General features: G+C 53.6%; 1 protein-coding gene and 1 long non-coding RNA gene across 5 annotated transcripts in view; one reads left to right on the top strand and one right to left on the bottom strand.

Moving 5' to 3' along the window:
• LOC132231674 (uncharacterized) overlaps positions 1-2,347 on the bottom strand; it is a 6,153-nt gene extending 3,806 nt beyond the window's left edge. For both annotated transcript variants that reach the window (XR_009452107.1, XR_009452106.1), the window contains exons 1-2: positions 2,206-2,347; positions 264-612 (exon numbers count right to left, since the gene is read on the bottom strand). This is a non-coding gene — a long non-coding RNA (uncharacterized LOC132231674). The remainder of the gene's footprint in view (positions 1-263; positions 613-2,205) is intronic.
• On the top strand, positions 2,266-26,507 carry MFN2 (mitofusin 2). Of its 3 annotated transcripts, XM_059691228.1 has the most exons (19): positions 2,266-2,404; positions 2,784-2,851; positions 8,372-8,550; positions 10,632-10,767; positions 11,403-11,565; positions 12,225-12,349; positions 13,178-13,286; positions 13,372-13,479; positions 14,408-14,567; positions 14,786-14,853; positions 14,988-15,109; positions 16,764-16,890; positions 17,241-17,345; positions 17,605-17,707; positions 18,124-18,344; positions 19,364-19,519; positions 22,100-22,296; positions 23,308-23,442; positions 24,537-26,507. In XM_059691228.1, exons 3-19 carry the CDS (start codon positions 8,376-8,378, stop codon positions 24,604-24,606), a joined length of 2,280 nt encoding a protein of 759 aa, XP_059547211.1. In that variant the 5' UTR covers positions 2,266-2,404; positions 2,784-2,851; positions 8,372-8,375; the 3' UTR covers positions 24,607-26,507. The 3 variants fall into 3 exon arrangements, with proteins under 3 accessions (XP_059547211.1, XP_059547212.1, XP_059547210.1); XM_059691229.1 differs by lacking the exon at positions 2,784-2,851 and having other exon boundaries at positions 14,408-14,561; XM_059691227.1 differs by lacking the exon at positions 2,784-2,851.

The following is a 26,507-nucleotide window of genomic DNA, read 5'->3' as shown; positions in this document are numbered from 1 at the left end:
GTCTGGAGGGGTCTGAAAGGGGGCATTTCAAAGGTGTGTTAACCTATAAGGACAGAAACCATGGACAGGGCTTGCCTAAGGCAAAGATAAGCCTTTTAGTAAAGAAGTTGTATGCCTGGGGTGTGACTACCCACCACCATCACCTACCCAGTTAGGAATTTATGCTCAGATCACCTGTTGAGGTTACTTTCCCTAGAACCCCCTTTTTAAAGTTCACAATTTTAACACACAATCAATGCAAAGATATGAGATCATTTACATACTTTTCTGGTCCTAAGTCTTACAGCACATCTAGGAGCTCCCAGGGCACATGTGACTGGTGACTGCCATACTGGGGAGCCCAGACTCGGGGGCTTCCCTTCTGTGCCTGTGGCCATCAGGAGACCTGTTTATTGCTGTGTCCTAGTGCCTGGCACATAATGAGGCCCGGTGATCTGCGCACGTGAGCTGGGGTGATCTCTCTGCGACTCCTGGAACTGTTGTGAAGGTTAAATGAAATGAGGTATGTTAAGTACCAGCTCGGTGACTGTTGTTACTGTTCTTACTTCTCAAAGTCAGTCGAAGGGCATCCGGCCCCAACTTGCTTCCCGTTTTCCTCTGGAGAGCGCGTCTCTAATATTACAAACGAAAGGTTAGATTCCTGAGTTAGCAGAGCCCTCGGGATCAGGCCCGCGGCCACCAAGCAAAAGAGCGGGAACCTCCGTCCACGCCCTTGTTTTCTTTGCCCCTTGACAGCTGGAGGCTCCGCCCACCCCAGCCCAGACAGGCTCCCGGCGGAACTACAGCCCCCAGAATGCAGCGGGAGTCCCGAGGCTTACGTCATCGGCTTGGGACGCCCGGGCGGCGAAGGAGCGCGCGGAGATGCCTCTCCAGGCGCTGAGCAGACGCCCCCCTGACCCCTAGAGTGGTGGGGTCCAATCAGCTGAGCTTGGAGTCCAACGACTCCCCCGGGCCAGAGCGGCCAACCTGCGGCGGCTGGTGACACGCCCGTCCTCCCTCCTCCTCCCGCCTCCCCTCGGGCCGGCGCTTGCTGGTGACGTTGGGGGCATGATGGCCGCCGTGAGGCCGGGAAGGTGAAGGTGAGAGGGCGAGCGCGCCCGGTGGTGGGGACGGGTGGGGACGGGTGGGTCCGGCCCCGCCCGGCGAGTCTGGAGCAGCCCGGGTGGGAATGTTTGGGGCCCTGGAGTGGGATGCTGGGGGCCCCGAGGGTACGGATCCGGGCGGGCGGGCCGGCGTTCCCACGCCCCGGTCTCGCCGCGGGGCCCGCTTTGGCCCGGAGGAGAGGGGCGGGACTCGGGGTGGGGTCCCCCGACACTCCTCGTCGCCCCCGCCTGCCCGGGCTTCCCCGCCACATTTCTCCCCCTGCCCGGCCTCCTCCGCGTATGCGGCCCTTTGTCTCAGCCGGCATTCGCTGAGCACGCGGAGCGCCCTCCCTGCCTCCCCTGGGCACCTCCTACCCTCGCACACGGGTGTCTGTTTACTTGTTTGACTGCAAACCCCACGCTGAGCCCCTGGAGGGCAGGGACTGTGTTTTTACAAGAAGGCACACAGAAAATGCCGCACAATGAGCCGCTTGGGTGCACGGAGCCCAAACCTGCCCACCCCCTCTCCTGCAATCCTTCGTTGCCCTGTTTCTTCCATTTCTCTATCTTCTCTCGCTCCCTCCTCCCGGAAAGGGCTCCGGTGATGGCCCTTCTCACATAATTGAAGACAAGTGAGCTCGGGAGTGGAAGGGAGGGGGCATCTCCGTCCTCAGCGTGGCCGCTCCGCCAGCGTCTATATGTGTTTTAAGTGCCCTGAGCCTCTGCACCGCAGGGTTGAGCTTTAAGGAGGACATTTTACAGCATCTGGCACACACAGGTTTTCACGGAGTCCCCCTTCTGCTCCTCATCCCTGCCCTCCCATCTCTCGCCCTCAGCTCCACGCCCCCCCATCCCTGTCCTCCGCTCGTCTCCCCACTCCCATGTGCCTCTACCCGTGCCCCCCCTTCTCCCCAGCACCTGGCTGACTGTCGGGCCAGCACACGCCTGAGTGTGTGTGTGTACACACCCAGGATTGGCCCCACACCTGCTGTTGTGTTTTTCCTTGGGGCCCTTCCCCTGTCACCCCACACCCCGGGGAGTAAGCAAGCTTCCCTCGGTGAGTCGGCTTCCCCCAGGGATGAGTTTGTTGAGCTTTATATCCTATTAGACATGCTTTGCGTACCAGTTTTGTTTTTGTTTGTTTATTTGCTGTCTGTTGACATGTCCCTTTTTCTTTCCAAAGTTGGAGTTGGTGGAGTTAACACAACCCATAGCCAGCTTCCAACGGAGACAGGACCCGGGAGACCTGAAATACCTTTGGTCTTTTTGGCCCGGCCATGCCCATGATGCCCACCCTGTGAAGGTCTTTCACCATCTGAAAAGTAAGTGGTGGCTGTGACTTGTGGTGCCCCGAGTCCCGTCGAGGGGAAGGGCTGTGCTCCGTTAGCCATGCGGTGGCCCGTCTCTTGGAGAGTGGGTCATCTGTGCACGGAGCTGAAAAACTATCTCCTTTCTGTTCCCACGGAGAGTTTCACTGGTTGCGGAGAGAACCTGTTTAGAGGTCGACAGGAAGTAGCTGGGCTCTCGGGTCTCTCCGAGGAATTAGTCTTCCTTGGGTGTTCTCTGCTGTGCTGGCTCCACCCTCCCGCCCTCTGCCCAGCAGAGATTGGCTCCTTACCACACGCTTCTCAGAGTCAGCTCTGCTCCCTTTGCCGCGTCTTCTCTTCTGTTTCAATCTCTCAGCTTCTCCTCTGTTTTCAGTTGTGCCAGCAGACGACCCGTGGATCCATTTTATTTTCACTGCTAGGAGTTGCTCTACATAAATCTGGGTAAGGAGTGGTGTGGATCCAGGGACTGTGCTTGGGATCCAGACATACCCTGCAGTGAATTTTGCTACTGCTCTCCCTACACCCAAGACACCTAATACTTCTCTACTAATGGCCTAGGTTGAGGCAAAGCTTTCTATTACCATGGAGTGCTAATAGTTTCAGTTTGGAATTCGGTTTGGTTCTGGTCTTAGGTTAATATTAATAACAGTCTGTGTGTGTCTGTGTTTTATTGATTTGAGAGAGAGGAGAGAGAAACATCAATCAGTTGCTTCCTGTACTCACCTAACAGGGGGTTGAAGCTGCAACCTGGGTATGTTTCCTAACCGGGAATTGAACCCGAGACCTTTCGGTGTACGGGGTGACGCTCCAACCAACTGAACTACCTGGCCAGGGCAGTAACAGTCTCTTAATATTGTTCCCCTAGCAGTTCTTTGGGGTGGGAGTGGGAGACTATCAGGATGAATGAGATTTTCCCCAAAGTGTGATCCTCGGGACTTGAAAAACTGTTACATAGAAGAAGGGTTTCTTCGGACTAGTCTGTGAAAGGCTGCGTTACGTACAGTTAAACTAGTGTCTTTACAGCAGCCCTTGCTGCCCAAAGTCTTTGCTGTGTTCATGTGCTTCAGTGGAGGGTCTGAAGCATATAGTGCAGTGGTTCTCAACCTTCTGGCCCTTTAAATACAGTTCCTCATGTTGTGACCCAGCCATAAAATTATTTTTGTTGCTACTTCATAACTGTAATGTTGCTACTCTTATGAATCGTTATGTAAATATCTGATAGGCAGGATGGTCTTAGGCGACCCCTGTGAAAGGGTCGTTCGACCGCCGAAGGGGCCGCGGCCCACAGGTTGAGAACCGCTGCTGTAGTAGAACGGGGTGCATTAGCATGCTGTGGCCCACGCTTGGGAAGTGCTCTCGTAACTCTCCGAAGCTACGGCCTCAGGAGTACTTTGCAGCAGCCACATCTGTAAGCACAGTGGGTAGCTATGCCCGGGGATGGCCCCTGCCTGCAGTGAGCCCTGCGGTGCAGTAGGGACTATCAGGGCTTTCCAGAGGGACAGGAACCCAGCGCCTCCCACCGCCCTGGAAGGCGCGGAAGCCAGCAGGCGAAGCCCAAGATAGTAGGGCCCTATCTTGGCTTGTGTGCGTGTATTTTGCAGCTTTCGTCCATTTGTGTGCCTGTGCGTGTTTAGCTGGCTCTTTGGGAGGATTAAGTCCTGGAATCTGAAAGGATTGTTCCACTCTTGCCTCATTGAGCTCCAAAGACTAAGACACAGATGCTTAGTCAAAAGCTGCTTTTTAAGAAAAAAGTAGATGTGGGTGTTCCAGGGATGGAAGGGTAAGAAGATACTGCCCTTAAGGGGCAGTCTCTCACTCAAACCATGTTTCTCACAGTTGTGGAGGAGGAAGTAGAAATGGAAATAGGTCACTGCTCTGGTCAGAGACTGGCTTTCTGGAAGCTCATAGACTAGACAGGGAGACAGTAAGGTAAAAAAACAGAATGTCAGATAAGGTTGTATGTCCTCCGTGGAGACAGCAGGGGAGCTTCGTGGAGGGGGTGACGCTAGAGTTGGGTCTGGAAGGTCAGTAGGAGTCAAATGGGTGAAAAAGGAAAGAGGATTCCAGGCTGAAAGCAGCATGTGCCACACAAACAGGGAATCTTGGCTTGGGAATTAGCAGAGCCAGAGACATCAGCGTGTGGAGGGGTTGGAGGTTCCACGTGAGCCACATGGGGCGTGGGCATGCAGCTACAAGTTGGGGACTGGTGAAAGCAGCCAGCCCCTGGACAAGCTGAAGTCCCAGCAGAGCTTGTAACGCCAAAGAGACACTAACCTTTTACTAGCGTGCATGCCTTTGAATCTTGCACGTACTGGACACTAACGCCTTTGGTTTCATGTCCTTTGGGCTTGCAAACAATGACCAGAACTTTAACGCACCTGTTTCTAAAAGCCACATGGCCCTAGCCGGTTTGGCTCAGTGGATAGAGCGTCAGCCTGTGGACTGAGAGGTCCCTGGTTCGATTCCGGTCAAGGGCACATGCCCAGGTTGTGGGCTCGAGGTGTGCTGGAGGAGGTGTGCTGGAGGCAGCCGATCAATGATTCTCTCATCATTGATGTTTCTATCTCTCTCCCTCTCTCTTCTTCTCAGAAATCAATAAAAATATTTTAAAAAAATAAATGGATCTCAGGGAACTTGCTGCCTGGAAGTAAGTCACTTCTGGGGCTGAGCAGACCTGCCTGCTCCATCCTCATGGCAGCAGGTGGGGAGCTGTGGGTGTTGTGGGGCTGCCTCTGCCCTTCCCTGAGGGCTGGGTGTTGTGATGTTGCTGGTAGAGTTTGTGGTTGTTCTATAACATACAAAGCTACCATTGAGCTTGTACTGCCATGCCTAGTCTTCTTAGTCTGTGGGTATCATGCTTGTTGTACATGTGACGAATCCAAGGCTTTGAGGATAATAACTTGCTCAAGTTTATATAGCTCAGAAATAGACTGAGCACGGTTTGAACCCAGCTGTGTGTCGTTCCAGAATCTGTCATCTACACGCTACATCACGCCTGTGTCAGTATCCCTTTTCTTCTCCCTTCAGTGGTTTTCTTCTTTTACTTCTTGCATTCCTATTTCTCTTAACAGTCTTAACTGCTGGGCCACAGTAAGGCTGATTCAGTGCTCTCTCCTTTTCTGCTTTGAAGGAGCCAGTGGTATTTTCTTCCCAGTGTCTCCTCCCCCCCCGCCCCCCTTTTTTCTTAAAAAAAAATATATTTTTAGTGATTTCAGAGAGGAAGGGAGAGAGAGCTACACTAATGATGAGAGAGAATCATTGATTGGCTACCTCCTGCACACCCCCCACTGGGGATCAAGCCCACAACTTGGACATGTGCCCTTGACCGGAATCGAACCCGGGGCCCTTCAGCTCGCAAGCCGACGCTTTATCCACTGAGCCAAACCTGCTGGGCCCAGTATCCTCTCAGAACACTGCTTTCTCCTATTTCTGTCCAAGGGTGCTCAACTAGAAGCTTTTAAAAAATACATGTATATATAGTTTCTTTTTTAAAAAATATATTTTATTGATTTTTTACAGAGAGGAAGGGAGAGGGATAGAGAAACATCGATGAGAGAGAAACACTGATCAGCTGCCTCCTGCACACCCCCTACTGGGGATGTGCCCACAACCAAGGCACATGCCCTTGACTGGAATCGAACCTGGGACCCTTCAGTCCGCAGGCCCACACTCTATCCACTGAGACACACTGGTCAGGGGGTATATATATTTTCTCATTGATTCCAGGGAAAAAGGGAGAGGGGGGGAGAGACAGGAACATCAATGATGAAAGAGAATCATTGATCGGCCCCCTGCATGCCTCCCATTTGGGATCGAGCCCACAGCCCCAGCATGTGCCCTGACCGGGAATTGAACCGTGACCTCCTGGTTCATAGGTTGATGCTCAAACCCTGAGCAACACTGGCTGGGCTTCTGTCTCTTATTAAGCCCTTGACACGTGGCCTCCATGATAAGAAACTCTCCGGCGGTTGTGGTGTTTTACTGAGGAGGAAGGTAGAAATGGACATACAAGTCACTTCTGTCTCCCCAGAAATCATGAACAATGCAAAGTAATCTGTGGCTCTAGGCAAAACATGTTGGTTGCAGTTTCCCTGTGGATCTGTCTGTCTTTCTGCCTGTTCTTTGGGATGGTTAGTTCCTAAGAGCCAGTTTCCAGTTCTGCAGAATCTACTTTTTCTAGATACTTTGTTTCCCGGGAACTTTGATACCCTTTGGCAGTTTCTCTTACATGCTTACTCATGAGCAATGCCTTCTCCTTTCCCAGGTAGTGATTGCTTGGCCGATGAGAGGGCTGATGGCTCTGATTAGGCCTGCTAGACAGGGAGTGGCGGGCAGGAATGTGCTGGGTGTTGGGGAGGGTAGAGCCAGGCACACCCATACGGCTGCAGCACAGGCCGACTCATCCATGGAGGGGCTTTTCCCCCTTGACTTCCAAGGATCCCAGGGCTCTGCTGGTGGAGTAGCTCTGTGTGTAGTGGGGTCTCTGAGGAACAGTCTGCTTTTGGGAGCAGAGATTCCCAACCGCATGTGGGATCTTCTTCGGTCTGTCTGCCCTTTTGACTTTAGCCACATGTCTCTAGGGCTTTGGAGTGAGGTCTCTAGACCCCTAGCATGTTATTGCTATCTGGAAAAACGAGGCTCTGAAGGTGTGTGTGTGTGGGTGAATGAGAGCAGGAGAGCCTCCCACACAGAAACAGGCCGTGTTGGTAACGTTAACAGTGCTTGTCACAGGGAGGTGGTGTCCGAGTACAAACTTCCAGCCCCTGTAGAAATATTTACAGGAGTTTATTAGAGCCAAACTAAGGACGTGCCCGGAAGCAGGACTGAGGAAACACGGATTGAGAATATGCTGTGGGCATGGCCATTTTGCAGTTCCTTTTGTGCATTGGGAATCAAAGGAGGGAACATTAGGCTGATGACATGAAATCCATTGGTGGCAGACTAGGAGGCAGGGAAAGCAGAGCTGGGAAACCTCTGGATAAAAAGGGAAATGGAGGGATGCATACTTCTTTTACATCGGTGTGCACACAATAGTTAACGTTTAGCATTTACAGTGGTAGAGGTGGCATAGAGATAATACGATATGTGCTCCCATGAGGGTGGTTATGCCTCTGAGGAGTCTGAAAGAGAGCATTGCTCTGATACTTCAGAAGTACCCAGGTACCCAAGAACAGAAGGTCAAGGCAAAGATTAACTTTTTACTGAGGAGGTTATAGGCCTGAGGTGTGACTGCCCTCCATGAGCTACCCAGTAGGAATTTATCATCAAATCTTCCTGTGCGGTTACTTCCTGCCACTGAGCGTGTCAGTTACTACATAGCTCCTCTGGATTTTTTTGCCTTTAGTTTCCACATTTTCTACTGTGCACACATTGATAATGAGGGAGACCAATACATGTTTTTAAGTAAATTATAAACCTCTCCCTTGAGGATCATCCCTCCTTGTGCCTCTTTGCCCCCAACTCCAAAACCAAAACTGTTAGAAATTAGGGCCGTCGGGACCCGGACAGCAGGGGAGAGTGGTGGGAGGCACTGACCATGAGTGTCACTTTGCTTTCTCTGCTTTCAGTATTCAGTGCTGTTTCTCAGATGGGTGATATGTAGGAGATAGGTGGATTTCTGTAATATTTTTCTGCCTCTCGATTCCTCCTCGTCTCTCTGAGGTGGGGAAGGCAGGGTCTGTCACTTCAACAGGCGAGGAACGGCCAGTGCTAGGCCTGAATTTGGGCCCTGACTCCAGGGCCTGTGCCCAGGTTCTGTGACAGGGAGCCTGGCCCTAGTGTCCTGAGAGGTCCTTGCTTTCTCTTGAGATGTGGCTCCTACTTCCCGGCCCTGCTCTGGTCCTGGAGCCCGTGTTCTCGATGGACCCTCGGCTGGTCTCCGCTCCCCTGCAGCCCCTGCCGTACACCGGAATGACGCCCAGCTGGTGTTCCCGGGCTCGCTGACAGTCTCTTCTCTTACAGCGCGATGTCCCTGTTCTTCCCTCGATGCAACTCCGTTGTCACAGTCAAGAAGGATAAGAGACACATGGCTGAGGTGAATGCTTCTCCACTCAAGCACTTTGTCACTGCCAAGAAGAAAATCAATGGCATTTTCGAGCAGCTGGGCGCCTACATCCAAGAGAGTGCCACCTTCCTGGAAGGTGAGACCGGCCTGCTGAGCCGGGCCCGCTCCTGTCGGTTCGGATATTTAGGTGCAGGGTCTTGGGGTGGGCAGGAGCAGCCCTGCTCCTGGGGGGCTCAGGCCCAGATGCAACGCTCTGCTCGGAATGGTGTGGAGGTGGGTCCCAGGGAGATCGGCCAGGAACACAAGGGACCTGCCATTTAAGAATTCCCCGTATATGACTTCATTTGATCACGAGGGGTAGGTGGATCTAATCCCCGTCTGAAACACAAGCAGGTTGAGGGGTGAGTTGCCTGATACTGTGTAAGTGGCACACGGGGGCTTTACCCAGGTGTTTTCCGTGGCCCAGTTCTGCTGCCATTAATACGGGGCTCTTTCTGGTGGTGTTTGTTTCTGACCACAGTGTTCTCTGATATTTTTAGACAACAGGACTATGAATAGGAAACTTGCATCACTGGCACCTTTTTCATGAGTTACTGATCAGAGCCCGACCCGTAGGCTCAGCAGAGAAGGGCTGGTTCCCAGGGTCCTGCTCAGTCTGAGTGCCCCCTCCAGCCACTGACTTTCTCAGGCTCCCTCTCTAGGAGGCACGTCCTGGCGCCAGGTCCTGGGACTGTCAGTAACGATGCAGTCGCTGCTGCGTCTTATCTGCCCTTGGTCTCCGCATTTATGAAAGCAGGGCTCAGGCGAGACCAGGGTTTTCAGACTCTCGTCTGTGGAACCCTAGAGGTTCAGTGGAAATGCTCCAGGGACACGCTTCTCTCCACGCTGTTTTCCACTAGAGTGGCTTGGCTTCTGCCTGGTTTACATGTCAGGCTTCTATTAAAAGAAAGGACATATGTCCAGTACTGTGGTCTGAATGTTTGTGTTCCCTCAAGTTCACATGTTGGACTCCTAACGCCCATGTGATAGTGATAGGAGGTGGGGCCTTGGGAGGTGATTGGGTCATGAGGAGGGTGGAGCCCTCATGAATGAGAATTGTGCTCTTATAAAAGAGACCCCCACAAAGTTCTAGCCCCTTCCACCAGGTAAGGATAGAAGAAGTCGGAACTGGAATAGGGCCTCACCCACCAGCTGGCATCCTGATCAATACATTTCTGTTGTGTGTGAGGCACCCATTGGGTTCTGTGACAGCAGCCCAAGCGGACAGACTGAGAGGGGACTGTCTGTGCCCTGCCCTCAGCATGGGGCCTGAGGCGAGAGAAAGTATTTCCTAAATATTTGTTAAACTTAAACATCTGAATTTTAAAGTTATAAGGTTGGTTGTTGAAATGATTCCTGTTCACGATCTGCTTATTTCGCAGTCTCTCTGGTGTGCCTGGCAGTGGGCATGCAGGGATGGGGCAGACCCGGCCGCTGTCCTCCCAGAGCCCAGACTATAACCCTCTGAGTCACTCACTGAGGTGGTACTGTGGGCAAACACGTGCTTAATGAAGGTTTTTATAAGATGGCATCAGGAGTGGTCTTCCTTTTTCGTGTGAAAATAGGAGGCCTCTCCTGTTGGTGGACTGGAAGGGAACGAGCTGGAGAACTTGAGATGTGTTGGGATTGCCCTGGCTGGGGAAGGGGAGAGTTCCTGCCTTAGGACGGAGGGTTTGTTGGCCTACCGGCTGTCTCTTTTAGATGTAGCTTTGAAAAGTGACCAGATCTGTGCCTGGCATGTAGTGAGAACTTTGTAAGTATTTGTTAAGTACTAAACAGAAAAGTAAATGATGACAGTTAATATTTGAGTATCCATCATGCACTAGCCACCATTTTTAGCACTTTTTGTGCTTTAATTCATTTAATCCTTGCAGTAGTCACATGAGGTAGGGACTGTTATCTGCACTTTAAGGATGAGGAAACTAAGACCCAGAAAGGCCCATTTGCTTGAGGTCACAAAGCCAGGAAGAGGTGAGACCAGCACGTCCTTGCCTGCACTGGAACCAGGTAGTCCTGCCCCCGGAAGCCGTGTTCGTCACTGCGCACTGCGGCCCACAGTAGGGAAGCGGGACCTCAGCCCAGCAGCAGGGAGCCACCTCGGTGGCCTCTGTTCCTTCCAGATGTGACCGTGGAACTCCTTAGAGCAGGTGCTGACCCATTTCCACTCCCCGCCTCCAGACACCCACAGGAATGCAGAACTGGACCCCGTTACGACAGAAGAACAGGTTCTGGACGTCAAAGGTTACTTGTCCAAAGTGCGGGGCATCAGCGAGGTGCTGGCCCGGCGGCACATGAAAGTGGCTTTTTTTGGCCGGTGAGTTCTCGAAGCCCGCACACCTTTTTCCCTCTGGGCTGGGAGGGAGGGATGGGGTGAGGGAGACACTTTGTGCAGGACCACAGGCTGAGCACCCCAAGGTCCTGGGGGCACGGTAGGCAAGAATGCTGCAGCAGGCTGCCCTGTAGCAGCAGTTACCGGCAGGGCCGATGTGGTGGGGCTTATGTGTGAGGAGGAGCACAGTGGGAGGAGAGCAGCAAACTCAGCCTTTTGTGGAAACCGGGACCACTGGGGCCATTAGCTGAGGTCACTGAGGCTGAGGGTGTCAGTGGTTTCCAGTGGAAGGAGCGGGTGTCCTTAGGTCTCCCTCAGTGGTGCTGAGAGGCTGCGGTCGGGGCCGGCCCGTTTAAGGACAGGGAAGCGGCATCGTGCTGACGCCACACCGTGTGAGTGCCTTGCATGTGGGTTTGCAGTGATGAGCCAGGAGCCCCTCACGGGCACAGGCCAGGCGCCTGTCCGCCCATTTCCATGAACTCAGAGCGCCCGCTCTGCCTGGTGGGCACTGCTGCCACTGCAGAGAACAAGGCCTCGGACTTCCAGGCTGGTCACTTCATTGCGAAAGCCCAAAATGCAGATGTCGGGGCCTCACGGACAGCCATGTTTCCTTCCCACAGGACGAGCAATGGGAAGAGCACCGTGATCAATGCCATGCTGTGGGACAAAGTCCTGCCCTCCGGGATCGGCCACACCACCAATTGCTTCCTGCGGGTGGAGGGCACAGACGGCCACGAGGCCTTCCTCCTCACGGAGGGCTCCGAGGAGAAGAGGAGCATCAAGGTGCGGTGCTGTGTGGGGCGGGGCGGGGCCGCAGCCCTGGGCGTCCTGGAGGGCGCATCGGGGCTGGGACCAACTAGCAGGACAGGAGTAACAGCTCCCTCCGGAGAGGGTGGTGCCCTGCTGGTGGGGTGTGGCAGCCCCCGCTCCCTGGCTGTTGAGGAGAGCTGTTTCGGGGAGGGCTGGAGCCGGGAGCACCAGGAATGAGGAGTCTGCAGTTCCTTGCCTGTTACCCAGCAGGCCATCTGGCTTTTCTCTTGACCTGAAGAGAGTACATGCCTTGTTCTCCTCAGGGAAGTTGCCAGAGAGCGATTCCTGCATTTGCTCTGGGGTTCTGACATACCAGCTAGGAGCTTGTACATTCAATTTCTCTGAGAGCCAGTTGCATCTTGTGTGGGGCCAGATGCTCATTCCGGTTCATAAAGACTTACTACAGAGCACCGCCAGCTTTAGCGCAGTGTCTGAGGGAGAAGCTGAGAGGGGAGTGAAGAATAGTTGTTTCTCCTGGCAGCTCCCAGGTCTTGGCTTTTTATGTGTGAAATGAAAGGAAAGGGGAAGCCAAGTGGCCAGCAGTCTCAGGCCACTGTGCCATGCCAGGCAGCACAGGCAGTCTGGCTGGGGCTGGTCCGCGGCCCTGAACGTCCTTCCCCTCCACCCATCAGACTGTGAACCAGCTGGCGCATGCCCTCCACCAAGATGAGCAGCTGCACGCCGGCAGCCTGGTGAGTGTGATGTGGCCCAACTCCAAGTGCCCGCTGCTCAAGGATGACCTCGTGCTGATGGACAGGTAAGGGGGAAGGTGCCCCCTAGGAGGTCCAAGCCTAAGGTCCAGGAGTCCCATTTCTGGATCATCAAGCCAATGTCCCCTGGGCCCTGTCCTTGCTCTGCTTATGTATTGGCTCTACCAGATCCCCCTGCCTCTTGGATTTCCTCCGGGGTCTGGTGACGGTACCCATTGGCATCAGTGCCCTGAAGATGTGCCGGTGATGGCCTGTGAGGAGGGATGGGAGGGGTGGCCAAAGCCTCAGCCCAGTGTTAGTACGTGTGTATGGGGTGGGGTCCGTGTTGTACTTTATTTCTGCTGAAGGAGCCCTTTGCTCCTGCTTTGTGGGCAGGTTGCAACTATACCAAGAAATACCGTACTGTAGTGCTTATTGGACTCATGGATATAACACTTCACCTTTATTTTAATTATTAATTTGAGAGAGAGAAACATCAATGTGTTGTTCCACTTATTTATACATTCATTGGTTTGATCTTATATGTGCCCTGACCAGCGATTGAACCCGCAACCCTGGTGTATTGTGGTGACGCTCTAACCAACTGAGCTATGTGGCCAGGGCCACACTTCACCTTAATTGTTTATCTCCAGAGTAAAATTATAAATCATTATGTTTTTGTAACAGTGATAGATGCACGTGGCAGGAAACACATGTTTGGATTACCTGGAATGTTCTGAAATGAAAAGTAAAAGTCCCTTCAGTAAGGGATGGCATTTTTCTCCCCTCTTATCGCTGTCTCCTTCCCTTGCTTGGCTGCCTCAGGTCTGCCACAGCAGGAAGAACAGGACCCATGGTCTGTGTGCCTGATATCAGTTTAACCCTGTTACCTCTAGCCCCGGCATCGATGTCACCACAGAGCTAGACAGCTGGATTGACAAGTTTTGCCTGGACGCTGATGTGTTTGTGCTGGTGGCCAACTCGGAGTCTACCCTGATGCAGACGGTAACCCCTCCTCCGCCTTTCCCACGCTCCCAGGGCCTTGGCTGGCTGGGCCCCTCCTCCACTGAGGTCTTTCCCTCTCATGCAGGAAAAGCAATTCTTCCACAAGGTGAGCGAGCGCCTGTCCCGCCCCAACATCTTCATTCTGAACAACCGCTGGGATGCGTCCGCCTCAGAGCCCGAGTACATGGAGGAGGTTGGTGCCTCTTTATTCAGTTTGGGGACTGCCACCCCACATGGGTACCCGGGGCCCCTTCGTGCACTCCCAGGCTGCATCGGGTTCACGCCTTTCCTGAAGGAATTTCATCACCAAAGATTTCCCAAGTGTTCCCTCGGGTCACTGTGGGGTCTTCTGCCGGCTCTAAACGCTCTCTTCACCTGCCAGTCACTTTCCCAGACCCTCCACTCTTAGAGGCTTTCATCCAGGTCTGCAGGGTGTCCCCAGCACATAAGCTGCACCCTTGTCTGGGGCCTGTGCTCACTTTGGTTCATAAAGGATTAATCATCATAGAACCGGCTCAGCTCTAGGAAGATATCCAGGAAGGAGGTTTAAAAGGGGATGAAGAATAATTGGTTCATGTGTGAGATGAAAGAAACAGGAGTCACAGATTGGTAATAGGGATGGAAGAGTGTGCAGTCCACAGGCTGACATTGGGCAGTGTGACTTTGGCAAATGCCTCACCTGTGAGGTGGATGTAATGGAATTGCTGCAGGGATGAAATCTCTCAACACTGAGAAAGGCACGCGGCAGGTGGCCCAAGAGGCTGTTGGCTTTGTAAGTTCTAGTAGTAGAACCCTAGACTTCAGAGCTAGACAGGATTGTATGATGGTGCCCAATCATTTATAAGTAGGCCTTGGAGGACTCGGCTTGTCAGCATAGAGCCCAGATCCTTTCATTCTGGGGCACAAAAGTGAGACACTGGTTAGGCCCTCACCAGAGGCGGCTTGAGGCATGTGTTAGCAGTTCTGCTTATATATGCATTAAATACCTTTGGCAGGCCATCCCCTAGGACACTCCCATGGCCATATTGCTTCTGGGGGGCTTGGTGACTAGAGAGCACAAATGGTGGGAGATGGTTCGCCTGCCCCCCCTGGTCACAGACACCCCTCTGCTTGGGCTCCAGGTGCGGCGGCAGCACATGGAGCGTTGCACCAGCTTCCTGGTGGATGAGCTGGACGTGGTGGATCGAGGCCAGGCCGGAGACCGCATCTTCTTTGTGTCTGCCAAGGAGGCGCTGAACGCCAGGATCCAGAAGGCCCAGGGCATGCCCGAAGGAGGTGACAGTGAGACCAACTTCCTCTTTTCCCTAATGTTTGAGACGTTTGGTCTCATGCTGTCAGCCGACAGAAAATAGTTCTGAGAAGGATGTGGTGAGAAGAGCCTGGGTGAGCAGCTCTTTGCTCCCCCCAGTGTTTAGCCAAGTGTCGCATTGGGGTGGCTTTGTGGGTTTTCACTTTCCTCCCTGCACAGCTATTTCCAGACTAACATGCAGTTCTCCTAGGGGGCGCTCTTGCAGAGGGCTTTCAAGTGAGGATGCTTGAGTTTCAGAACTTTGAGAGGAGGTTTGAGGTGAGTCCTTTGATTTTGGTCTCTGGTGCTTCTGGGCTCCCCAGCTGTCACCGGCCATGTCCCTGGCAGTGAAACCAGAGCCTGGCCCTGGCTGGTGGCCCGCGTGCCTCCTCAGCACCTCTTGTCTGTTCCAGGAGTGCATCTCCCAGTCTGCAGTGAAGACCAAATTCGAGCAGCACACGGTCCGGGCCAAGCAGATTGCGGAAGCCGTTCGCCTCATCATGGACTCTCTGCACATCGCGGCTCAGGAGCAGCGGTAAGGACCCGGGACCTCGGGCAGGCCTGCGTGAAGAGGGGATGCTGGGAAGTGACCGCCTCACCCCCTGCCTGGGACGATGGGCCAGGGGCAGAGCCCTGCCAGCAGAGCCGAGTCTCTGGGTTCCCATGCAGGTGCCCTTCCCCAGCCGCCAGGCCTCACTAGATGTACACGGAGCAGCCTGGTGAGGGGACCACTGGGGGTCTGTCCCACCCGGCCTGTGCAGCATGGCGCCCTGAAATGCCACCCTCACCAGCTCATGCTGGAGGCCTGGCCCAGAGCTGCCCCGGGCACTACAGCCATTCTCAGAGCCCGGAGCAGAACACATTTTAAAAATAACCTTTTTTTGGAGAGATGTTAAAATATAGGAAGGCACAAAGATTAAAGCACCTTGCTACCACCACACAGAATTGATAGTCAGTGTTTTCTTTATATTATTTTTAAGTTAAAACACAGAAAAAATGGAAGTACCTTTGATTCTTCAGCCCCTTGACCCAGTGTCACTCTGCTCACCCCTCCAAGGCGACCATGACCATGATCTGGTGTGTAGCCCTATCGTCCATGTAAGAGCTGTTTGCGTAAACCCTGAGGAACATGTAGTGTTGCTTTGGGTGTGCTCTGAACGTACAGCCACAGCGCCATTCTGGTTCCTGCGCAGTCTTTCACTCACCTCTCCTTTGCCTTCATCTGTGGGTACAGGTGTTAGGAGCTGTGACTGTTCACTGCTAGAGAGAACGCCATGTGGATTGAGAATGCCTCATTTCCCATTGACTTTTTTTTTTTTTTTTGTCAATCCTCACCAGAGGATATTTTTCCTTTTTTTTGAGAGAGAGAGTGGAAGGGAGAAGGAGGAAAGAGAGAGAGAGAGAGAAACATTGATGTGAGAGAGACACATCGATTGGTTGCCTCCTGAAAGGAGCCCCAACCAGGGCCAGGGATCGAGCCTGCAACGGAGGTACATGCCCTTGACTGAATCGAAACCAGGACCCCTCATTGGCCGCAGGCCGATGCTCTATCCACTGAGCCAAACCAGCTGGGGGCCCATTGACTGCTTTTTAGATTTTATTTTTTTGCTGTTGCAAACCATGCTGCAGTGGACACCATTTACAGGCCCCCCAGGCACAATTACGCGCTCCTTTCTGGGAATAATTCTGGGAGGTAGGACCGTTCATTTTAGGTACGTGCATTTTCAGTTTTACCCAGTTTGACTTGGTTGCTTTCTGAAACATCTAAGCCCATTCCTAGTCCCACCAGCTTATGTGCTGGGACTCCCGTTTCCTGACCCTCACACCGCTTGGGACTGGGTGAGTTTTGCCAGGCTTCTTGGTGGAGAGTCCCGCAGAGGAGTGGGGTTGGGCATTTTTTCCCTCTGTTACTTGGCAGCACTTGTTCCAGACCCCTTGCAGGCACCTCTCCCGCTGTCACCACCACATCTTCCTAATGGAAGACCTGAGAGTGAGTGGCTGGGCCATCTCTCCCTCGTACGTGGGAAGGGGGTGAGCACATACCTGCGTGTGTGAGTGACACTGCCAAGGCCCCCGGCCTCACTGCGGCCAGGACCAAGCTGGGCCCACACAGGCTTTCCGGCAGCCCCTCTGGCTCCTCTGCTTAGTGGAGTGGGGGCCTGGGTCTTGTAACCAGCTCGCTCTCTCAGGGTTTACTGCCTGGAAATGCGCGAGGAGCGGCAGGAGCGGCTGACATTTATTGACAAACAGTTGGAGCTCTTGGCGCAAGACTACAAACTGCGGATTAAGCAGATTACGGAGGAAGTCGAAAGGCAGGTGAGAAACGGGTCGGGCTCAGAGCAGAGTCCAGGGTGGGAAAGTGGAAAAGCAGACCTCCTCATCCGGGGGCCTTCTCAGCCTGAGAAGGAGCCTGTGGCCCTGATTCCAGCACGCAGCGCCTCCGCCGGGTTCCCTGGGCAGGTCACCTTCTCCAGATCTTAGATGAGCATTCAGCCAGCCAACCCCTCACGTCCCTTCTACCTCAAAGGCTTTCATTTCATGACGAGCGGAGGAGACGGCTGGCGTGGTGGGGGATAGAGGATATGGAATCGGAGACTCTCTTTAGACGCTCTCCCAGTGCAGATTTAGACACATTCTTTCTCGATCCCTAACGTTTCCTTCTATAGGTGTCGACGGCGATGGCCGAGGAGATCAGGCGCCTCTCTGTGCTGGTGGACGAGTACCAGATGGATTTCCACCCTTCTCCCGTCGTCCTCAAGGTTTATAAGAATGTGAGTCATTAGCAGCAGTGCTCGCATTAAGCACCCCTCAATCCTTTTGGCTGCTGGGTGGCATCTCCAAGCAGCCGTGGTTCAGTCCCTGCTGGTCTGTCAGGATCCCTTAGCCGGGGAGACGGGACCAGGCCTCACTCAGCTCGCCCATGTCAGCTCCCGGGGCACGGGCTGACAGCCTCCATCTCCTTGTCCTTTGGCTCCCAGAAGGAAGTCCTGTCTGGGGTGCTTCTTCTCTCAACCTCCCGTCTGGTTGCAGGAACTACACCGCCACATAGAGGAAGGACTGGGCCGAAACATGTCCGACCGCTGCTCCACGGCCATCACCGGCTCCCTGCAGACCATGCAGCAGGAGATGATCGGTGAGTGCAGGGAACGCGGCTCGGAGGCCAGGCCGCAGAGACCACCTTTCTATCTGTCACCTTTTACGATGAGTCAACTCGATGCCTTCAGGTTCTGGGTGATGTCATGAGTTCATTCCACACGTAGCCTCCGGAGCCGTCTTGTGTTACCACACGGGACCGTCACCGGCTGAGGGGCCTGCCCCTTAATCCACGTGAGGCATAATGTTAGCAGGGGTGGAGCCCAGACCTGCCCCCCTGGGAGAGCTGGCCTGCCCACCCGAGTGTGGCACCCCCGGTCCCACAGCCCACTCATCGGGCCTGGTTCTGGGCAGAACCATCAGCGTCCTTGGCCATAGCTACGGGCTCCCGTTCCAAGCCTCGGCCTTGGTGCGGCACGCGGAGCTGAGGTGCTCTCCCCGTTCTCTTCCTGACAGACGGCCTGAAACCCCTCCTCCCTGCGTCCGTGCGGAGTCAGATTGACGTGCTGGTCCCTCGGCAGTGCTTCTCCCTCAGCTACGACCTGAACTGTGACAAGCTGTGTGCTGACTTTCAGGAGGACATCGAGTTCCATTTCTCTCTCGGGTGGACCATGCTGGTGAACAGGTTCCTGGGCCCCAAGAACAGCCGCCGGGCCTTGATGGGCTACAACGACCAGGCAAGCACAGCCCTGACCTGGGCGTGCGGGAGGCCCAGGTCCCGGTGCGCCCACATCCAGGCTGGCCGTATCCTGAGCACTGATGTTTGTGAAGTTGCAAATGCTAGCTGTATTTTTTTCTTTTCTTTCTTTCTTTATTTTAATATATTTTTATTGATTTCACAGAGGAAGGGAGAGGGAGAAATAGAAACATCAATGATGAGAGAGATTCATTGATCAGCTGCCTCCTGCAGGCCCCCCTACTGGGGATCAAGCCCACAACCCAGGCATGTGCCCTTGACCAGAATCAAACCCGGGACACTAGTCCACAGGCTGACGCTCTATCCACTGAGCCAAACCAGCTAGGGCTGCATTTTTTTTCTAATGCATATTAAAGTAACCATTACTACTATTAAATTATATTAAAGTAAATAGTTTTAAATAACCATTATAATAATACATAACTTAAATCTGAATGACATAAAATATCTCTCCATATGCCATTAAAAATATTTTCCTCCTCCAAGGATATGTTTATTGATTTTAGAGAGAGGGGAAGGGAGAGAGAGAAGCATCAATGTGAGATGGAAACATCCATGGCTTGCCTTCTGTATGCACCCTGACCGGGAACCAAACCTGCAGCCTTTTGATGTAAAGGATGATGCTCCAACCACCTGAGCCACCGGCCGGGGCTCCATATTCCGTTTTAAAACAGATTTTTACACCACCTCTCTGTATTGTACTTTAGTTGTTGCACGTGCTACTCTTGGTACATGCCCCACGCTTTGGATGCTGACGCCTTCCCAGGTGGCCACTGCTCACATTTCGGGGTCTCCCACAGTGCTCACCCCTGGGCTAGCAGGTCTGCTATGAAGCTCAAATCCTCTTTGCAACTTGTGAAGCTCACTTCCCCCTGTTGGCCTTTTGGAAATTGAAAAGCCACCCCGTCCTTGTTTCAGGACCCCTAGCTTTGAGGGTCACTGAAGGTTTCATTGTATGAGCCCCATTTTTCTTAGCCCTCTCCTTGTTTCTCTCTTCAGGTTCAGCGTCCCATCCCTCTGACGCCAGCCAACCCCAGCATGCCCCCTCTGCCTCAGGGCTCGCTCGCCCAAGAAGAACTCATGGTTTCCATGGTCACTGGCCTGGCCTCCCTGACGTCCAGGACCTCCATGGGCATCCTGGTTGTTGGAGGAGTGGTCAGTGACACGCCCTGCTCGGGAGGGGCGGGAGGTGGGAGGACAGGGCTGACTGAGGGGCACAGTCCTGGTGGTCCCTGTGTGGCACAGCTCACTCACCTCCATCAGAGACTGAGTGTTCTCTTCACTGGTCTGTGCCAGCGTGCAGCCTCAGCCCTTTAGCATACATACTTACTGACCTGTCTGTCTCACTCAGCTGACATTTAGGGGACCTCCAGTCCCATTTGACAGATAGCAAAGTCTGTGACTACCTTGCCAGGCTTTGAGCTCTGGCCCCGTCTGACTCTAAGACTGTGCTCTTTCCCCTGTCGGGCATGGTTGCGTGGTGGGTAGGGAAGTGACCTGAGAAATTGACAGGCCTGGGTTCTAGAGAGGTGGGTTCCAGGAATGTCTCATTTGTAGGCAAGAAAACCAAGAGGAAAACTTGAAAGGGTTTAATACAAGAGGCCAAGCCCGACCTTGTCTCTCCATCTCTTGGTTTTATGGCCCTTTGCTTTCCACCCTAAGGCCTGAGATTGCAGGCTGCCTTCTTTTTAAAAAAATATATTTTTATTGATTTCAGAGAGGAAGTGAGAGGGAGAGAGAGAGAGAAAAACATCAATGATGAGAGGGAATCATTGATTGGCTGCCTCCTGCAACCCAGGCATGTGCCCTTGACTGGAATCGAACCAGGGACCCTTCGGGCCGACGCTCTATCCACTGAGCCAAACCAGCTATGGGTGCAGGCTGCCTTCTTGATAACTGGGGTCTCCTGTACTTCCTGATCCAAGAGACACTGCGGCCAAGATAACTTATACCTTGAATTTTTTTCTTTTTTTAAGCTTACATTTTTAAACAATATTTTTGATTTTTTTAGAGACAGAGGAAGGGAGAGGGAGAAAGAGAGAAAAAAACATTGATATGATAGGGAAACTTGGATTGGCTGCCTCCTGCATGACCCCTACTGAGGATCGAGCCCACAACCCGGTCATGTGCCCTGACCGGGAATCGAACCAGCAACCTTTCAGGACAACGCTCAACCAAATGAGCCACACTGGCCACGGCTCTTTCTTCCCTTCCCCTTCCCCTTCCCCTTCCCCTTCCCCTTCCCCTTCCCCTTCCCCTTCCCCTTCCCCTTCCCCTTCCCCTTCCCCTTCCCCTTCCCCTTCCCCTTCCCCTTCCCTTTCCCCTTCCCCTTCCCCTTCCCCTTTGTTGATTTTAAGAGTCCGTGTGTGAGAGAGAAACATTGATTCGTTCCACTTTCTTATGTATTCATTGGTTGATTCTTGTATGTGCGTTGATTGGGGATCAAACCCACAGCCTTGGTGTATGGGAATGATGCTGCAATCAACTGAGCTACCCGGCCAGGGCTACCTTGAATGTTCTTGATGACGTGGGCAAGTTCACTCTATTATGGACATTTGATTTGTAGAAACGGTGGCTGAATGTAACTAACAAAATTGCCTTCTCAACCTGTAAGACCAGGGTGAGGCAGCCGAGGCCCTCTCCCTCCGGTCTGCAGAGGCACATGTTCTAGTTCCTCCACAGAGGTGACCTGGCAGAGGGTCATTCGCTGAGACCCTGACCCTTGATGGCTATGTAACTTTTTACAACATCTCGTTTTACCCAAACAACCTGTGAATTGGTGAAGACCGTTAGGCTGGTTTTGGGGGAAACAAGTGTACAGAAACACAGCCAGGATGGCAGGCAGCGCTGGAGCCTCGATTTCCGGCTCCAAGTCCAGTGCTCTTTGAATGTAGTCACACTGCCTTGAAGCAAAGTGCTACAAACAGGACAGAAAGGAGCCGTCTGCGGGGGGACGATGCGTGGAATGTGACTTGTCAGTGTCATCAGAACGTTGATCCTCAAGAATTGTGTGTGCTGCGGCTGAATGGCTCAGCTGGTTTAGCTCGTCCTGTGAACCAAAAGGGTGCCAGTTCTGCTCCTAGTCAAGGTACATACCTAGGTTGTGGGTTCAGTCCCAGGTCAGGGCACGTACAGAAGGCAACCGGTTTCTCTCTCCTACTGGTATGTCTCTTTCTCCCTTCCTCTATAAGCAAGTCCTCAGGTGAGGATTTAAAAAAAGAAAATTCCGTGTGCCTGGATCTGTACCCCTACCCACTGTTTTGCATAAATCATGTGTGCAAATACCAAGTTTCCCTTATTTTTTATTTTTGGTTAATCCTCACTTGAGGATATTTTTCCATTGATTTTTAGAGAAAGTAGCAAGGAGGGGGAGAGACAGAGAGAACGAAACATGGATGTGAGAGAGAAACATCGATTGGTTGCCTTCCACACACGCCCTGACCAGGGCTGGGGATCGAGCCTGCAACCTAGGTATATGCCCTTGCCAGAATCGAACCCGGGACCCTTCAGTCCATGGGCCAATGTTCCATCCACTGAGCAAACCGGCTAGGACCCTTATTTTAAACTGTAGCCGGTCCCTGCTCTTTTGGCCTCAGTGGGATTAAAGGAGACGTTGAAAGAGGTGTTTTGAGTCGAGGCACGAAGGCTCCTTGACGGGCTCTTGGGAAAGTCCTGGCAGGGACGGGCTGAGAGGATGGACGGTGGGAGCCTCAGCTGACAGTTGTGCCTCTGCAGGTGTGGAAGGCGGTGGGCTGGCGGCTCATCGCCCTGTCCTTTGGACTCTATGGCCTCCTCTATGTCTACGAGCGTCTGACCTGGACCACTAAGGCCAAGGAGAGGGCCTTCAAGCGCCAGTTTGTGGAGTATGCCAGCGAGAAGCTGCAGCTCATCATCAGCTACACCGGCTCCAACTGCAGCCACCAAGTCCAGCAGTGAGTGGCCAGCATCCCTGAGCCAGCGCCAGCTCCCGTGGTTCAGGCTTCCCTCTGGGTCCCCATTGGGTCCTGAGCACCATCCGACCCTGACCTTCAGCTGTGCGGTGCTACCTTGCAGCCGGGGATGGGGAGTGGCATCTCCAGGGATACCTGTGTCCTGACCTGGGACCACCTGAGAGTCTGGTTCCCTAAGGAAGGAGGACTGGACAGATGAGGGACATTACTTTAAAGGTTGCCTTAAGCCAGTGATGGCGAACCTTTTGAGCTCGGCGTGTCAGCATTTTGAAAAGCCCTAACCTAACTCTGGTGCCGTGTCACATAGAAATTTTTTGATATTTGCAACCATAGTAAAACAAAGACTTACATTTTTGATATTTATTTTATATATTTAAATGCATTTAACAAAGAAAAATCAACCAAAAAAATGAGTTTGCATGTCACCTCTGACACCCGTGTCATAGGTTCGCTATCCCTGCCTTAAAGGCTTGTAGTTTGGATGCAGCTTTGAAGTTCTAAGGCACAAGCTCATCCTTCCTGGCACAGCTCTGGTCGGGTGGGAGTGGATCGCTGGATCTGGTGGTGGGGTGCATGCTAGCTGCCGTGTGGCAGGCCCTTTGCTCGGCGTTTGCTCCTCCAGCCTTTAGAGGCAGACATTTTTCTTGGCATTTGCCTTTTCAAATGGAGAAATGGAGATTTGAAGAGTAGTCACTTGCCCCCAGTTGCTTGGCTGATTAGCAGCAGAGCCAAGATCTCAATCCTAGTCTCACGGCATGATGCCCTGCACTCCTGGTTCCGACATGGTGGTGAGAGTGTGTGTGCTGGTTGTGACGTGCATGGTCTCAGCATGGGGTAGGAGGGTTCTACCGAACCAGGACTGGTGCGGGGCAGAGCTGCCAGCCGGCGACAGGCCTGGCGGCTGCCCGACTCTGGGTTGGTCGGATTTAGTCACCACCTTTGTTCTCTAAAACAGCCACTTCGCCCGGTTGATCCCGACTCTCTCCTCCGCAGGGAACTGTCTGGGACTTTTGCTCATCTGTGCCAGCAAGTGGATGTCACCCGGGAGAACCTGGAGCAGGAGATTGCTGCTATGAACCAGAAAATCGAGGTTCTTGTTTCCCTTCAGAGCAAGGCAAAGCTGCTCAGGTGTGGAGGCCTGGGCGGTGTGGGCTGTGGTGTGTGTCACGAGCACAGCTCCTGGCGGGGATTTAGCTGTTCCCGTGTAAGACCAGGTGTGTGCCAGCACTGTCCCCCGGCACTGGCTGGCAGGCATGGCCGTGGTGGCAGCAGAGGAACCGGGTGGTGTGGGCCATAGGGTTACAGCTCACTGGCACCTTCTCAACTGCAGCGTCTCGGGCACTTGACCTGAGCTGCTCTGCTCAGCCTTCAGCAGCCTTTTCTGTCCTTGACTGTCCACTATGTGCTGGGGACACTGGGCTAGGCCCCCGCATGCATTTTAGTCCGTTTCTCTCTGAGCTCAGGAAAGGGGGGAAGCCAGCATTTACCCACAGGGAAGCGGGTTAGGTAGCAGGTAACTGGCAGAAACCAGATGGGAACCCAAGTCTGCACAGGGTCTGTCGAAACAGAGTTTGCTGGAGAGGATATTGATCTGAGGAGCCAGAGGTCCTAGGTTCTGGTCCAGGCACTCGTGCTCCGGCCAATCACTGAGCTTTCCTGTGCCTCACTGTTTCCATCTGTAAAATAGTCACGTTTCATGATGCAGCCACAGAGCTGAATGTGTGTGCTCTGCACGAGTCCCCGGCCGCTCAGCCCGAGATAGCATCAGCTCACGGGAACCTTGTGCTTCCTGCCCCCACCCCTGAGGGCAGCACCCAGGAGCTGCGTCATTGGCATGGGCCCCAGCCCAGGGAAGTGGACTTCCCCTCCCCTGACTGTGTCCATGTGCCCTCCCCGCCCACCCCCGGGGCAGCCATTTTCCAGGGACACACTCATCCCCGGGGAACTAGCAGGGTGCATGTGGGGAGTGTCTGCTGTTGGTCAGCCACTGGGGACAGGGTGAACCTGAGACGGACAGGCAGGGAAGCAGAGTTCCCACCAGTTCAGGGCCTGGCCCGTGGTCCCAGGGCGAAGCAGACAACAGCTGGCATCTTGGAAAATCTCACTTTCCTCGTGTGTAAGAAGTGGGTTTTGGAGGGGTTTGTGCCAAGAACGGCTTGGCATATAATGCTGGTATTACCTATTATTATCAGCTCTCACCGCTGCAAATCATTTCTCTGCAGGAATAAAGGTGGTTGGATGGACAGTGAACTCAACATGTTCATGCACCAGTACCTGCAGCCCAGCAGATAGTGGGCAGCCCGGAGCCGGAGCCTGTGTGGAGAAGGGCGGCGCTGCCGGCCGACGGGGCGCCTCCAGGGCTGCTCCTCTCTGGCCGCCGCCGTGAGAATCAAAGCACCAGTGTCTCACTGTTTGGAGCCCCTCAACACTAGTCGCTTTCCCCCTCCCTCGCCTGCTGCTGCGGGAGATTTTCCGGCTCCCCCCCTAGAGGAGACTTTTTAAACGACGACAGTGTGACACCGAGGAATCAGGTCCAGTCCTCTGCTTTGTCAGAGTCACTGACTGAGCGTCACTGGGTGCTGGGTAAGGTCCTGGCTCCCAGCCTCACCGCATGCCTGCTGGAGCCTTCACACCCTCCTCCACCCACGCTGATGCCGGCCCTGCACACCTGTGCTCCTTGCGCCCAGCACACCCGCAGAAAAGACCACTCTAGGGACGCTGGGATTTCCTTCCCAGGTCGCATTGGCATGGTTCTGTCCCAGAAGGACTGTGCTTGTGTCGGTCGGTCCTTCAGCTTTCGTGCTTTGTCCGTGCGCCAAGCCTCTCAGACACGTGTTGATGATGGGGCTCGGTGCGCATGCCCTGGGTTTTGGGGGAGGAGGATGCTGCAGAGGCGATTTGATGGCAGTGGTGAGAGTAGCTTAGGGGAGCTTGTGTGTGGAGGGCTGTGCCCCTCCTGATGCCTGTGCTGTTGGAGGGGCGGGCCTCCCTGTTCTTCATTGTCAACCTTGTTCTAGTTTCGGTCCTTGGCCTGCGTAGTCTGGTTTTATTATTAGTGAGAGGTGGTTTGGTCCAGAGCGTTAAAGGATGTAGTAGAAGGGAAGATGGCGGCAGGAAGGGGCCTTGGCGGCAGGCTGGGGGCGTGGGCCCCTTTCAGGACGACAGCTAGAGAAGGTGGAGTCAGGGCAGAGCAGGGCCCTCCATTAGACCTCACTCTGAGGGGCCCATGGGGTCTGAGAGTCACCCCACCAGCTTGATTGCATCCCTGTGGTGCCTCTTAAGAGACATGTCCCACCCCCAGCTTGGCCCACCTGCCCCTGGCTGAGCATCCTCTGGGCTGAGTCTGTGCGGTGACGCTGCAGGTGGCCAAGGACAGTGTGGGAACCCTGGGCCCCGCCTGTGCACTCCCCATCCCCAGAGCCTCCCACCGACACACATGGCCTCCTCCTGTTAACGTCGAGACGTGTTTTCCGCTGTTAGTGGTTAAAGTGGGGGCCGGTTCCTGTCTCCAGTGTGTTAGCTGTCTGGGCAAGCCACCTTTGGGGACAAGCCTTTGCAGCGCAGGTCAAAGAACACGCTAGAAAGAAAGCAGCCCCTCTTCCAGCAAGAGGCGGGGCTCGTCCTGCCCTTTGGAGTCCACGTGCTCTGGCGTCGGGATGTGAGTTGATGGCCTCTGCACACGTGGTGGCCATGCAGGCGTCCCCCCCAGGTCCCACTGGTCTTTCAAACCGCAGTCCGCACGGTTGTGTGGAACGAACGATGGGCTTCGCCAAAGGGCGTGTGGTAGGAGGGCTTGTGAGTGTCTTGCCGGCCTGGCTGGTGTCACCTCACAGCCAGAGAACCCGTGTCCCGCAGTTCCAAGGAAGTTTGTGCTTTGGGGTGAAATTATTTAATGTAACTAAACATGAATTTTTTAAATGTAGCCCCTGGGCAATGAATGAAATTTTGAACTTATACAATAAGTAAACTGAAATACATACCACCGAGGGGAGACTTCTGAAAGGAGTGTGGCAAAGACACTTTAATTTAATGCTGCTGACTTCGTTCTCTGTGTTTATGTTCATTTGCTGGAGTGAGACATGCTTGACAGTGAGTTTTTTCTCTGATATATTTAAGGTGATATATTTGCCTGAATTGCTCCTGTATCATTGCTGATAATATTGGAAATGAAAATAAAGCTAGTTGGGAACCCA

The sequence above is a fragment of the Myotis daubentonii genome, chromosome 3, assembly GCF_963259705.1.
Source record: "Myotis daubentonii chromosome 3, mMyoDau2.1, whole genome shotgun sequence".
NCBI lineage: Eukaryota > Metazoa > Chordata > Mammalia > Chiroptera > Vespertilionidae > Myotis > Myotis daubentonii.
The sequence above is the reverse complement of the archived record's forward strand: the minus strand, read 5'-3'. Positions and strand labels throughout refer to the sequence as shown.